This window comes from Mytilus edulis, chromosome 4, assembly GCF_963676685.1.
Source record: "Mytilus edulis chromosome 4, xbMytEdul2.2, whole genome shotgun sequence".
Classification (NCBI taxonomy): domain Eukaryota; kingdom Metazoa; phylum Mollusca; class Bivalvia; order Mytilida; family Mytilidae; genus Mytilus; species Mytilus edulis.
In genome coordinates, this window is record NC_092347.1 from 15,696,745 (window position 1) to 15,711,683 (window position 14,939).

At 31.6% G+C, this 14,939-nt stretch overlaps 1 protein-coding gene and 1 long non-coding RNA gene across 2 annotated transcripts; both read right to left on the reverse strand.

The window, feature by feature from the left end:
• Positions 1 to 2,495: 2,495 nt before the first annotated feature.
• Positions 2,496 to 5,178, reverse strand: LOC139518381 (serine protease inhibitor Cvsi-2-like). The gene is made up of 3 exons (XM_071309934.1): positions 5,113 to 5,178; positions 4,203 to 4,337; positions 2,496 to 2,659 (listed from the first exon to the last, which is right to left on the reverse strand). Exons 1-3 carry the CDS (start codon positions 5,150 to 5,152, stop codon positions 2,559 to 2,561), a joined length of 276 nt encoding a protein of 91 aa, XP_071166035.1. The 5' UTR covers positions 5,153 to 5,178; the 3' UTR covers positions 2,496 to 2,558.
• A 5,546-nt stretch (positions 5,179 to 10,724) lies between these two features.
• LOC139518382 (uncharacterized) lies at positions 10,725 to 12,560 on the reverse strand. Its single transcript, XR_011663326.1, has 3 exons — positions 12,421 to 12,560; positions 11,437 to 11,568; positions 10,725 to 10,851 (listed from the first exon to the last, which is right to left on the reverse strand). It is a non-coding gene; the product is annotated as an uncharacterized lncRNA (long non-coding RNA).
• Between the last annotated feature and the right edge of the window lie 2,379 nt (positions 12,561 to 14,939).

The window sequence follows — 14,939 nt, forward strand, 5'->3', positions numbered from 1 at the left end:
GGTGTTACGTTCTTTTATAAAAACAAAACGGTACTGAGAAAAAATCGTCTAGGTTTCAACAGACGAAGAAAGGGATGATTAAAATTGAAATAAATTAATAAAACACATTTAAACCTAACAAGTTGTTATTGTTGGTATCTGTTTTTGTAGGATCAATGGAAGTAGTTTCTTTATGCTAACAGTATTGAAGACTTGCTCATTTTGATAAATCACTAGTCTAAATTTCAAATTTCACAAGTTAAGATAGTCGGTAAGATAAATTCGTTACATAGTGTGCTAGTGACACCATATGCTCTCACTCCATATGGAATTTACTGACCCCATATATATCGTTTTTGGTCACTAGCACACTATGTAGCTAATGATATTCGTTCTTATCCTGTGTTGTTAAATCATACCCCAGCTTAGGGTTAGTGTAGAGGGCTCACAATCCTGTTAAACTCGGTCACCACGTTAAATATGTGTCGGTTACAAGACAGGAACCTGTACTCTATTGGTTGACTGTTAATTTGAATTTATCGAAAAACTAAGGATTTTCTTATCACAGGCATGGATTACCTTAGCCGTCTTTGGCACAACTTTTGTGGAATTTTGGATCCTCAATGCTCTTCAACTTTGTACTTGTTTGGCTTTATAAATATTTTGATATGAGCGTCACTGATGAGTCTTATGTAGACGAAACGCGCGTTTGCCGTGTTAAATTATAATTATGGTATCTTTGATAACTATTTACTGTGTGTCATATCTGTTTTTAATTCATTGTTGTCTTCACTTTTGGATAGTTTCAAATTTTTGCGTTACTGTTCTTATCTTTAATATAACTAAACGGTATGAGTTTTGTTCATTTTCCAAAACCGTACGGTTACGTGTAATTTTTAGCATCTTTATCTACTTGGTCTTTATGGATAGCTGTCTCATTAGCAAGCATACCACAATGCCTTGTCATAAATGGTATGGATAGAGAATTATCTCATTTGTTACACATACCACATCTTCTATTTTCTATATACTTCTTTGATTATTCGAGCTCTTTAAATTGATCTTTAATTTTAACGTTTTTGAATACCAAATTTCTGATAAAAAGACCTAAAAAACCCAAATTGATGACAAGGTTCAAAGTTCGAAATGAGATATAAAGGTTTAAAAAAGCAAAAAAATAACTGCCTTCAAAGCAGAGGTATAATAATTAGGGCAATGATATGGCCACAAAAATGGCAAAAATACTAAAATTGTCTATACTTACCAATTCATGTCAGTTCTTCTTATAGATGTATAGGATTATATGATTTGGACACTTTAGTACTGGAAATTCAGTAATAATAAACAATATGAATTTGCTAAATTGACGAATCAAAAAAAAAAAAAATCCAACAACCCCCTTTATTTTAGCGAAGGGCTTATCGAATAAGATATTTCACCGATATTAACATCTTTATGTACGAACCTTATGGCAAACTATGTGATTTATTTTGTGAAGCCTGGAACCATATTTGAATATGAACGACAAGATATCAAATATGGCTAATTTGGCAAGAGAGATTATGGATATCATAGTGCAACATAAAATCAAAGTGTTTAGAGACACTTTCATAGATATAAAAGAGTAATAATGCAAAAAATCAGTCAAAACATTTTTCCATCAATTAAAAAAATATATATATAAGTTTTTACTGTTTTGATGAGAGCCACACAATATGTCTAAAGAAGAATACATCCTATCACATTAAAGACTAAGATTTTTCTAAAGGAGAATAAATCCAAACACATCAGAGAGTGAAGTATCGGATAAGTTCCTAACTACAATCCGTTCCCTTTTCAGGAATACGACCTACCGAATTAGACTTTTTACTGGGTTTGTAATAACATGAGCAACACAACGGATGCCTCAGCTGGAGCAGGATCTACGTACCCTTCGGAGCACCTGCGATCTTCCCGAGTTTTTGATGGGGTTCATGTTGCTCTAAGTCTTCAGTTTTCTATGTTGTTTCTTGTGTACTGTAATATTTCCGTTTGTCTTTTTCTTTAAAGACATGGCGTTGTCAGTTTATTTTCAATCTATGAGTCTGAATGTCCCTCTCGTATCTTTAGCCCCTCTCTCTTGTAATAAATTTGAAATATTTGTAACTTACAAATTTTCTGTTGGATTATTTTTAACTTGTTCGCGGACAACTTTCTCAAATCAAACGACCAACATCTGCTTCTTTAATTACAGGTAGAATATTGAAAAGTGTCATACTTTATAGAGCACTTGGATACACTGTAACATTCTTGTCTGATAAGTGTTAAGGCATTAAGTAACTCAAAGGGGGTATATATTTTTCAAGTATAGACCCCCAATAAGCTCTGGTGGATTAACAAACAGCCAGTGCCCAAAGTTCTTATCCAACAAGACATATATAATTATATTCCTTCTAATTCATATGTTATCTCTGCTGATTGGTTCGTATATGGTAACCCTCCGTTCTTTACATAGGAAAATAAAATAAAAATGGATATATTGTTTTGTAATTTTATCATAAAAGAATAAGCAGCTGCCAAGTAAGTAAATGGTGTAGTATCTAAAATCTAGAACAACGACATCTGCCATCTATACAATGTCGTCGTGAGTTTGAACAGGACCAACCATTTATGGCGTCACACTCGGCTTTGGTTGTGCATGCTGTAAGAAATCATTAAAAAAGATTAGGTTTATTTTTGTAATTGTTTAACAGTTGTGTTTACATCAAAAGTATGTATAGTCAACAGTCGTTTCTATGAAGAGTTCATTTACCTATGTTCAAACTAATAACTCGACCAGAGAAGACAACTCACGGTATCAAACTACAACTGAGGAAATCTCCAAAAGTAACAAAACCGGGTACGTAGACAGGATGAACCTCTGTGCTTTTCATGTAACGTCCTTTGTGTTCTATTGTTTATTTGACTACAATATTATGAAATTCAAACTTTTAGAACATGCTAACATATGCAAAACAAATTGGTTGAATGGTTTCAAAATTGTGTGTGCTTGCTGTCAACTGCCGATCATGTTTGCATATGCAAACTTCAGGATTTGAACACAAAAGAGGGCTCGCCTTCGTTTATCAACGAATAACAAATTGATTTTCTACAATTTCATTCTGATTGAGACATTATGATTTTCTCCTCGTAGGCATTTTTCAAAAGTCAAAGTGTAAAAATCTTATAACATCATACAAAATAACCATTACACTTAAGGTACAATATATAGATTTGTTCTTGCATCTCTTAATTTCATGACTACTATTATCAATCGAACTGAATCAAAAGTCGATATACAAGTATTGATTATGACATAAATCATAGTGGATGCCATATATGTATGTTAAAAAAAGTTAAATCACAAAAAAACGGAAACGGAAAGACCCTAATCAACTGGCAAAATCAAATCTCGCACCAACATATTCTTGACTTGTTAGATATTTTGTATGTTGAAAAGGATTGTATTTTAATTATTAAAAATATGCATTTTTATTAAAAATCATATTAATTTGTACAACCAAACATATTTTTATATATTTGATGGAAATAAACAGTTACTTTGAGTGTGTAGCAACAAATGTGGAAAAAATAAACCATTAAACGGAGAGAAAAAAATAAACAATAAGCCTAATGTCTTTGAAGAGTTTGTGTTTGGAATCTATGGAATAACATGTAATCCGGAACACAAAAGAAAAGAGGACAATATGAACCACCAAAATATAGTTTATAATACTTCAGACAACAACAACCACTAGCTATCTCCTCTGTGAATAAAACAGACGTCCAAATAAAAAGATATACACACAAACAACACTTGTTCAATGAAGGGGATATGCACAAAATGTCGTTTGGTTAATTTACGTTCTCAGAAACCTCCACCGTTACCTATTGAGACAGTTATCTTACTTTCAATAAATTGTTAATTTCTAGAAAACTTAACTTGTTCCTGTATGTTATTGGGAACATTGTTATTGTTCTTATTAAAATATAAGAAACTGTTTGCCTTAAAAAAAATCAACCAACCCATAACAGATTTATGGCGGATGTTTTTTTAAGAAAACGAATGATTCAATACCATATTGAAGAACAAAAAAGAAACCGTCCGAGTTGATTTGAGGGAAAAAGAACTTTATTATTATTTGATATTGGTCATCTTTATGAAATGATATTATGTAGTGTGTCATATTGATAATCCTTCTTACCTTGTCCCCCGTCAGAGCTGTGTAGACAGGTACACGTGTTTGATATACATGCCTTATGCCAATTATTTTCACATGTTACGTGTCCACATTCCCGATCAGGATTATTAGTTGGACAATCCTCACAGCTGCTGTAACCTAGATATGCAAATATAAAGAATTAAAACAATTGTCGTCTCTGCTTGTACTTTTATCTTTCGATTAACCCTGGAAACAAACCTTGTCGAAGTCAAGTTAATAAAATCTTTATTCCATATGAAACCAAAAGCATTAGTTTGTGGCGACAGTAAAATCATAAACATAGAAATACTTAGTCTGTTATTGTAGATTTATGACTGCAATTTGAAAAGCAAAGTATGTAGGGTGGAGAAGTCTGCTAAATATCTAATATAATAGTATAAGGAGGGAAAATTATAAGAGTTGTAGTTTGGCCCTTTTATTTCAAATAAAGTTAACCTCTTCTATCTTTTCAACATAGTGCCAATCTAATTTAAAAACAAAAAGTGCAAAAGTCTTTTGAACTGAATATTTATTTTATTCCTGGTTAAAGTATGATTATTAAGGCACCGTTTGTTTTTGTTGCAAAATTCCAATTCCTTAACCAAAATAATTGCAATATAACATGCAATACCACATAATTAACCCCAGCAGTTTCTAAACTGCATAAAAGACTATGCAAAACTAAACTTTTAAATGACATAAAGTCATAAAATTTGTAAGGAATGTATGCATTGACAAAAAATGTACTAGCATTTCCAAAGGAACAAAATTGAAGATTGGTACACATATAATATGTTTATTTTATTTAGGCACTCAATACTTTTGCAACTAGATGGCATAGACTATATACTTAAACACACGCAAACGACAATAATACAAAACTCTTTATATCAAACGCTATCTTTTGGCTTACCCATAATACAGATGACAAGGAAAGCAATTATAATCTTCATGGTTTATCTTTCACGTTGCAACTTATTATTCTTGACATGGGTTAAGTTTATATACGACAAAATTGTATTCTGTGCGTGCATTGAAACAGATAAAGTCCTCACGTTAGACCTAAAATAACTATTGTTTCACATTTAGGACGGTCGGAAGGTGTAATGTATTAGATAATGTAGATAAAACAGATTGAAATTAGAATTATCCCATTTCAAATTTCACATAATGCCAAGTTAGAATTTCTTAGTGCTTGTAGAAAGTTGATGCATTTATAGAAATGTTTATTTGATTGATTCCTAATTGAATTGCTTATGGTTAAGTGACAAATAGTTTATAATATTCACAAAATTAAGAATATTCTCTTCAAATTTGTTATCATCTATTTAGACTATCTTCGACTGGATAGGTTTATGTTTTTGCCCTTTAAAGTGAAATAAATATAGGGGTCAAGTAAAATGACAAAGTAACAATTAATATATGATGTGCGCATTTGATTACACGTAACTGATTTAATCATTCCTGAATAAGGTTTTGTCAATACGTTCATCTTGGAATAACAAAGCATGTATAGATTTAGGAAAGCAGGTTGGGTCAATTTAAAAAAAAATCGATTCCAACAAAACATTGTATTCAACGAGCACAAAAAATTATGCAGTCTATACTCCCTTTCGCCATCCTTCAATGATGTAGGCCGAAACACGTTCAGGTTAGTTTGGTCGAGTAATGACATTTTATTAAAAATCTCTGTTACAAGAAATTGGTGAAGAAATAAATGATAAAATGTTAATTTCATTTATTAGCTCTGGGTGGATATCTCTGATGGTGGACTATTAGAATCTGAGAGTATCATCAGTTTAGTAGTATTTGATTCAGTGCTAACATGATTTTAAGCATATATAGTTACGTGAATTCCCCGTTGATAAATTACTACTAAACTGAGGTTCCACCTCCTGCCGTCAAAAATAGTTCAACTTTGTACTTGTTTCGGCTTTCAAACTTTTGTATCTGGGCGTCACTAGTAAGTTTTATGTGGACAAAATGCACTTCTGGTGTATTAAACTTGTTGCATTTTCTTAGCTATTATTCGTTTGTTTCTTTGTCAATTATGTTCTCCTATTTATTTATATTGTACTCCTGTAATGTTGTGTTGTCATTTTAATGTTATATTTCACATGGCCATAAAAGAGGGAGGTTTGGCATTACACAAAACCAGGTTCAACCCACCATTTTCCCCTTTAAAAATGTCCTGTACCAAGTCAGGAATATGACCATTGTTATTTTATAGTTCGTTTCTGTGTGTGTTACATTTTAACGTTGTGTTTCCGTTGTGCCGTTTGTTTTTTTTTTTTTTTTTTTTTTTAGTGTGAATTCACTTTACTATAAGACGTGTCACGGTACTTATCTATACCAAATTCATTTATTTGCTTTTGATGTTATATTTGTTATTCTCATAGGATTTTGTCTGATACTTAGTCCGTTTCTGTGTGTGATACATTTTAATGTTGTTTCGTTGTTCTCCTCTTATATTTAATGCGTTTCCCTTAGTTTTAGTTTGTTACCCCGAATTTGTTTTTTGTCCATGGATTTATGAGTTTGAACAGCGGTATACTACTGTTGCCTTTTTTTTCTTTTGAGTGTCACTAATGAGTCTTGTGTAGACGAAACGGGCGTCTGGTTACACAATTTTAGATCTGATAGCTACGATGTATTTATTTAGCGGCATTTCGCAGAGCTTTTGGGTTTCGCTTGTTTTTATAGGTTCTAAAGATTCTGAGTTTTTAAACAGCCTTGGCTTTCAAATGTTGATGACTGAGCGTTTCTGATGATTAAATAAAAAAGCGCATCGGACGCACGAGCATATTTGGCCTTCTAAACTCTTTAAATGGTCCTCACTGATGAGACTTTTGTTGACGAAACGCGCATCTGGCGCAAATATAGAATTATAATCCTGGTGTTTTTTATGAGTTTACGTACAAACAAATTTTCTAATCTCGCAATAATTTAAAATATTTTTTTTTATTTTCATACCTTTTACAAACCTATGCTTTACTCTTCACTAAACACAAATGGAACGAATAAGTCCAAATGATACAATAAAAAGGAAACCCCTATACAAATATCTCGTTTAAAAGAGAGGCAAAAGATACGAAAGGGACCTTCAAACTCATAAGTAGAAAATAAACTGATTAGTCATGGCTAAAAAAACGAAAAGCGACCAACAGACAAACAACAGTTCTCAAATCACAACATTGAGAACTATGAATTCTTCATGTATGATAGTTGTTGCCCAATGAAATGATTTTTTAGACACTTATTGACTTGTTGGCCTTCAAAATGGGTTTATGTGAATTTAAAGTCCGTATTTTCATGTAACGTTGTCATTTTAATGTTCTTTTGAACATTACCATAAAAGCGGGAGGTTTGGCATCACCAGCCCAGTAGTCAGCACTTCGGTGTTGACATGAATATAAATTATATTGTCATTTTTATAAATTTCCTTCTACAAACTTTGGTTTTTTTCGAAAAGCTAAAGATTTTCTTATCCCAGGAATAGATTACCTTAGCCGTAATTGGCACAACTTTTTGGAATTTTGGGTCCGCAATGCTCTTCAACTTTGTACATGTTTGGCTTTATAATTATTTTGGTATGATCGTCGCTGATGAGTCTTGTGTAGACGAAACGCGCGTCTTGCGTATTTTAATAATAAAAAATAATAATCCTGGTACCTTTGATAACTATTTGCATGCCACAAAACCAGGTTCAACCTACCATTTTTTTTATTCTTTAAATGTCCTGTTCCAAGTCAGGAAAATGGCCATTGTTATATATTATAGTTCTGTGTGTGTTACACTTTAATGTTGTTTTTTCTGTTGACTCGTAGTTTTCTTCTTATATTTGATGAGTGTCCCTCAGTTTTGGGGGGTTTTTTTTTTAGGATTTTTTTTTCTCAATCAGTTTATGAATTTCGAACAGCGGTATATAACCGTTGTCTTTATTTTTCATTGCAAGACGGCCACAGCTTTAGAAATTTAAGTGATGATTACAAACACTTTTTACACGACAATAAGACGAAAGACATATGATTTTTTAATTTTATATCTTGATAGATATAAGTTAACAGGTTCAGAAAAGATATCATACCAAGGGATAGCAATTCTACTTTTGACTAAACTTTTGGAAACGTGTGATATTTTTGCCCTTCTATTTTGCAATGTTCTATAGCATATACATGCAGGTTGTTGCCATGTATATACACTTTTCGTTTTCTTCAAAAATATATCAAACAACCATGGAAAATACCGATTGCATACATACATATGCACATACATGACGCAAATGACCCATGACCACAATTAATAATCCTGTATTTCGTTGCCACGACTAAAGTTTCCTTCATTTAAAGTGTACATGTATTTTTCGTTTTGTTTCTCCTTCTCATACATTTCTTAGTTTTAAAGGGGTTGAACTGAAAGAAGAGAGCTGAAATAAACTTTTTTTATTTTTTTTTTTTATTTTTACTGATTTTGTGCTATTGTAAATTTGTGTATAATTTTCTTTCATTTATGCTAAAGTGCTTTGTCTAGATGCCTTTTGTGCTTCCTTGTTACAAAAAAAAGCGATAGTGATTAAAATAATAACACAATGTTGGTTTCTGTTCCCCTATATTTGACATGTTTTCCTATAAGGTCTGTCTGTTTTGTTCACGCATCATTGTCAATACAATGGTATTTGATGCTAATGACATACAAGTGAGAGGTTTACCTAGCTATAAAACCAGGTTTAATCCACCATTTTCTACACAATAAACTGTCTGTTCCAAAGCAGGCATATGACAGTTGTTATCGATTTATTTGATGTGTATGAGCTTTGACTTTGCAATTTGATTAGGAACTTTCCGCTTTGAATGTTCCTCGGAATTTAGAATTTTTGTGATTTTACTTCTATTTTGATTTGGAAAGACTGATTAGGCCAGGTGCAAAAAGGTAATTTTTAAAATTTTTCCATAGGAGAATGGGTGTTAATCTGCTTAATTTGTAAGGTGTAAACATGCAATTTTTCTGAAAGTTGAATATATTGTTGGACATGTACTGTGCATTACACACATAAACGATTTGACAAAAATACAGGTGCAATTTTCTTGATGCGACAAAGCGTTATAAAGAACTAATAGCGGAATTAATTGTAGTTTGTGGCCACACAGTAATCATAAGTTGCAAGAAAAGGTAATTTTGTTTTTTATTGACACATTTGGTTGTTGTTATAGTAATGAAGATTATAACACAATGTTGACTGTTGTACCCTTTTTTTTACATGCTAACATATTACGTCTGGTTTCTTTCATACATATGCATTTTACTTAAGTGGGCAATAGTCCTGTTTTAACCATGTAAACATCAGCATGTGATTTAACAGCCGGTTTCGCACTTATTTTAACTTCAAATTGTAATCATATATAATAAAAATAAAGTCAGTTTGATAGAAACAAATCTTTAAGTAGTATAGTCCGCCTAAGAATCAGGCAGATACTAAATAATGTTAGGAACATGAACTTTGTTAATCTGATGCATTATTTGCATATAAACAGTTGTTCCTAACAAATTTAAGTTGTATGGTTAAGAAAAGTGGTTTATATTATAGTTTTTCTGTTAGAGCATGTCATTTTGTGCCTTAATTATGTCTTAATCAATATAATATAAAAGTACTGCAATTAATATATCTTATTCACAAAAATCTTGAAAAACAGATTGGAAACTGTAATATCTTAAATAAAAATATAGAAAAGAAAGTTTATTTATTGAATGACTGAACTCATTAGTGCTAGCTTTGGAATGCTATTTTGTATTAATATGAACTTATTTTACTAGCCTTGTAGTCATTGCTTTGCCACTGAGGACATGAGTTAACCAATACATTACTTTTTTCGTGAGCTCATATATTCCCGTTGAATTCACAGGGTTAAACCTGGTTTCATAGCTTACTAAACTTTCCAATTGATAGAATACCAGAATTTATACAAATAAAACATTTTTATTTCGAAAATCTGTTTAATTTAAATAGCCTTTATAAGTCTTTAATATCATTTGTTCCAACTGCTGATATTTTGTTTCCTTTTTCGTAACGGATGTCGTCTTGCACCTGTTCTCGGATTCGAGTACCTCTGATGATTCTTATGTGGACTCAAAACTTGTTTGGTGTGACAATTTTTCAAGTCTTATATCTTTGATGAGGTTTTTTTTAATTACTGGGCTATGCAATTGCTGGTGGAATAATCATGCAAGAGGGTATCACCACCCTAGTGATCGGTACTTATAAACCTGACATGAAATATTAACGAAACGTTAATTTTCTTTTAATTTACTGTGGATAACACGCTGAAATCATTCAAAACACAAATTTGTTTCTATCCCTAAATATAGATGTCTTTAGCTAGATTCGACACCGCTATTGTATTTTTCGATATTTGACAAGATAAACAATTGTTTTTAAAGATTTTGTTAATTATATGAATGAAGTTCTATATATTCGTATGTACATGATACACTGTTGGTCGTTAAATCGATATAATGAAAATATGTAAATTCTGTGAACAAACAATTTAATCAAATCAAAATCTGCTACATCTACAAGTGCCATCAATGCAATGACGACGGTTCATTTGACAGTTCCAGTTAGCTACTGCATCACACTCTGCTTTAGTAGTACATGCTATATAAAATAAACATTTGATTTTTAAATCAAAAAGGTTTACTGACGGACACAATAGTTAACAAAGGTACTAGGATTATAATTTATTACGCCAGACGCGCGTTTCGTCTACATAAGACTCATCAGTGACGCTCATATCAAAATATTTACACAACATTCTGGCGACGAAATTATTATAAATTGACTGTATGCCTACTTTTATTCTAGAAAAATGACACAAAGTCCCTCTGTTAAAGAGTTTTTCCCTCACCGAACCGTACATGGATATTGATCAAGAACATTAAACATAAAACAAGTTTAAAGGTAAATAGTACATAGAATAGCATGCGCATACATGTTTGTCAACAATTCCTGTATACCTTAAATACTCACTCGAAAATTGTAATCCTAACTACCTCATTGTTTATAATATCAGCGCGCCCTTTTCTCAAATGGCGAATTACGTCACTTATAAATCAATCCAGAAAAGGTGTTAATTATTCCAGATTATCATTTCACACTATTAAATTATTGTGAATAAATGAAGAGTTCTAATAAAAATGTTTCACTAATGTTTTTTTAGTGATCAGATATGTTTCAACTTACTGTTTGAAGTGTTTTGAAGACAAGTACACTGGCCATTATTACAGGCTAAATGCCATCCTGATTCACAATTGAGATGAGAGCACTGATTGTCCAAATTTGTGTTACCTGTACATGGTTCTCCAGTAACAATAGCTGTAAATAATCATTTCATATTAAACAATATTGAAAGAACATATAATGCATTCTTTCATAAATATGAAAGCAGAATACCAAAGTCGGTTTACTCTTTATAAAGATTGAATATAATTTAGCAATTTGCAAATACTAGTACATGTTAATATCTTTAATATTTTTTATTAATGTTTCTACTTCTCCAAATGCCGATAGCCATATTTTTGTACGATTTTTGTTAGTTTATTATTTTTTGGGGGGTGGGGGGGGGTCTGTAATCTAAATGCAACATTTTGAGTTTAAATAAGTATTCAAAAGGTATAATGGCGGGGGAAAATATAATTAATTACAAAACAAAATAGACAGTTACTGAAACTAATATAAACTGATTAAGCATGCAAGTAACCCTAAGTAAATGTATATGATGGTTAGGCTTTGTCTCTCATGAAAGTTCTAAGGAATCGTGGATGCCAGTTTTTAGTTCGAGTCAATAAAACATGAAGAAAATAAAGTAATTAAGAGTGCAATGAAAACAAACGAATCAATTCCAGATTAATAACAATGACCATTTTTAAAGAAACATATTCGAACTAAATATGACCATTAGGAATGTCTTGGGGAGAATCGAAAAATAAACTTATGTAGTGGAGAAATGTACGAGTATTTAAAAGTGATTATAATCCTTACCTATTTGATATTTTTTTCTGCTTAGTTATCGAGGCATTTTGTAAACTAACAGGAATGCAGGGAAGAACTGATCAAGAGACGGTATCTATATTAGTAGGTCTGTTCGGAGGAAAACTAAATATTACTCAAACATTTTTTTTTTAGATTTTACATCCTTAAGCATCCAAGTATTAAATCGTTACTCACTCAAAAGACAGACAGCTAGGAAAGCAATTGCAGTCTGCATTGTTGTTATGTAAAAATTGTAATGAAATTTAAGTATTCAAACCTTTATAAAGGAATTACTGGTAAATACTGGAAGTCTGTGTCGTGCATTCCCATAGATTGAAATGTCACGGTTTGTCTATTATAGTAACTGCTTCACGTTAATTACGATACGAACCTCGTCATCAGTACATGTTAAGATAAATCACGAATCAAAATTAAAAAAAAAGTATTTTACCTTACCTTGACAGTTAACAGTAACAAGGCAAATGTCAATTCCTGTTTTCAAAACAATGACGTATATACCTTTGTTTAGGTTAGTTAATTTATTTGTCAGAGTAATGAGGGTTACGAATTGTGAAACTTCATGATAAGGTCGGTTTCTTTTTAACTTATGAATAACTGGTCTTTTTTCATCATTGCAACATGTTTTCTGATATCGCTGACTTAATTATTTCCAGTCTAAACGAGACGTATATCATAGTTAGTTCAGTCCAAATCTGACTTTCTGCCAAATCACGTCCACTAAACATATAAAATAAGTATAACGCTGGCTAATACATTTTATGAAACAACGTTGGAGATCAATCCTCTTGATTTGAATATGAAATTTTAAAATAAAATGATTGATAAGTCAAACACTTTATACCATGGAAATGTCTTTGATAGTTTTTACATTCAAAAACGTTATGAAAGGTACTAGGACTATTATTAAATACGCCAGACGCGTGTTTCGTCTACATAAAAATCATCAGTGGCGATCAGATCAAAAAAGTAATAAAGCCACACAAGTACAAATTTGAAAAGACCATAAGGATTTTTAATAATTCTCATCGAATTTACAGCACCTTAGATCACCTGAATAGATTTAAAAACACTTATCACTGACAACTTTATTCTTCAGTATTATAGAATGCTTGTCTTGCTAAACCAAGTAACCTAAACAGATTTCACGATACAATATATGAGCTTCCTAAATGTTAAAAAAACAATAAATAAACGATTAATAAAGGCAACAGTAGTATACCGCTGTTCAAAAAATGAAACCGAACGATATGAAAGGAAAAACAACCAATTGATACAGGTATGTTGAGAAACAAAACGAAATGTATAAAAAAAAGACATGAATAAGTTTCCCTTTCTTATGTTGGATTAAAGCGTGATCATTGACGGGTGAAGTCCTGTTATATGCACGAAATTTTCTCACTAACACAAAGAAAAGAAGTCGAACGCGAATTCGTGCATTTTATATTTCTAATAATTTAGAAATGGACTAAAAATGAGACTCAGTGAAAAAAGTTTCATTTAAGTTTTGAAAATTCTTCTATGACTATATGGGCTGATATATATACATTGGACGATATAATATCACCTGATGAGTTTGTGTCTATAGACTAGATTATTATATTTGAAAATAATAAATGTGAAAAATACATAAGTATAACAAAAATACCGAACTCATAGGTGATTTTTTGAAGCGGAAGTCCAAAAAAACTGACAAAAGCATACTTTTTCAACAAAACAGAAAGAGTGAATCGTTTGTCATATTTTTACTTGGTACAGCCATATTCCAAAGAAAAATCAGAGTTAAACCTGATGTTGCAGCTAGCTAAACCTCTAAACAGAGGTAATCGAAACCGCATTGATGCTTTCCCCCTTCATATCTCTATACAAAAACTCTTCAAAGACAACAGGCATATATATTGGATGCCAGATACGCGTTTCGTCTGTAAAAATTATCAGTGATGCTCGAATATTAAAGTATAATGTTCCAATTAAAGTTCGAAGTTGACGAGAGTCAATGAACAGTTTGAAAAAAGTACATATTTTTTTTCTTCAGAAAATAACGAATAGACGATATGGCTATCGGAACGGTTTTGATATGTATATACACACCATAATATGTACGTACTAAACACAGAAAATTACACTATAAAATACCATCGCAGTTTTCCTAGACCCTTGTTGTTAGTCACCTTGTAGCAACGGTTTAAAATGCAAGTAAATTAAACCAGATATGACGTATATATTTTAGTTCATGTTGAACTCTTCAATTCAATATACAAATAAGGAAATAATTATCCACCAGAGATTAAACGAAGTGGATATAACCAGTTATAGGCAACCGTACATCCTTGAACAATATGTTAAACTAACACAAGTAATACCATATAGTCGGATTTAAAAAGCCCCGAAATTAAAAATGTGAAACAAATCAAACAAATAAACTCAGGGCCATATTTTTCATGAAACAATTTACGAAAAACAAATGACAGACATGAACCAATGGCTACTAGTATCAAACCATTGCAGGCTCCTAACTAGGGATATGTATATAATCAATGTTGTGAGGCTAACATATTTGTGAGTGCACAACCCTTCCATACTAAATATGTTGAACTCCTCAAGTTCATCGAAATTCAAATAACAGATACAAAAGTAAAATAACAAAAATACCGAACTTCGAGGAAAATTCATAACGGAAAGTCCGTGATCAAATG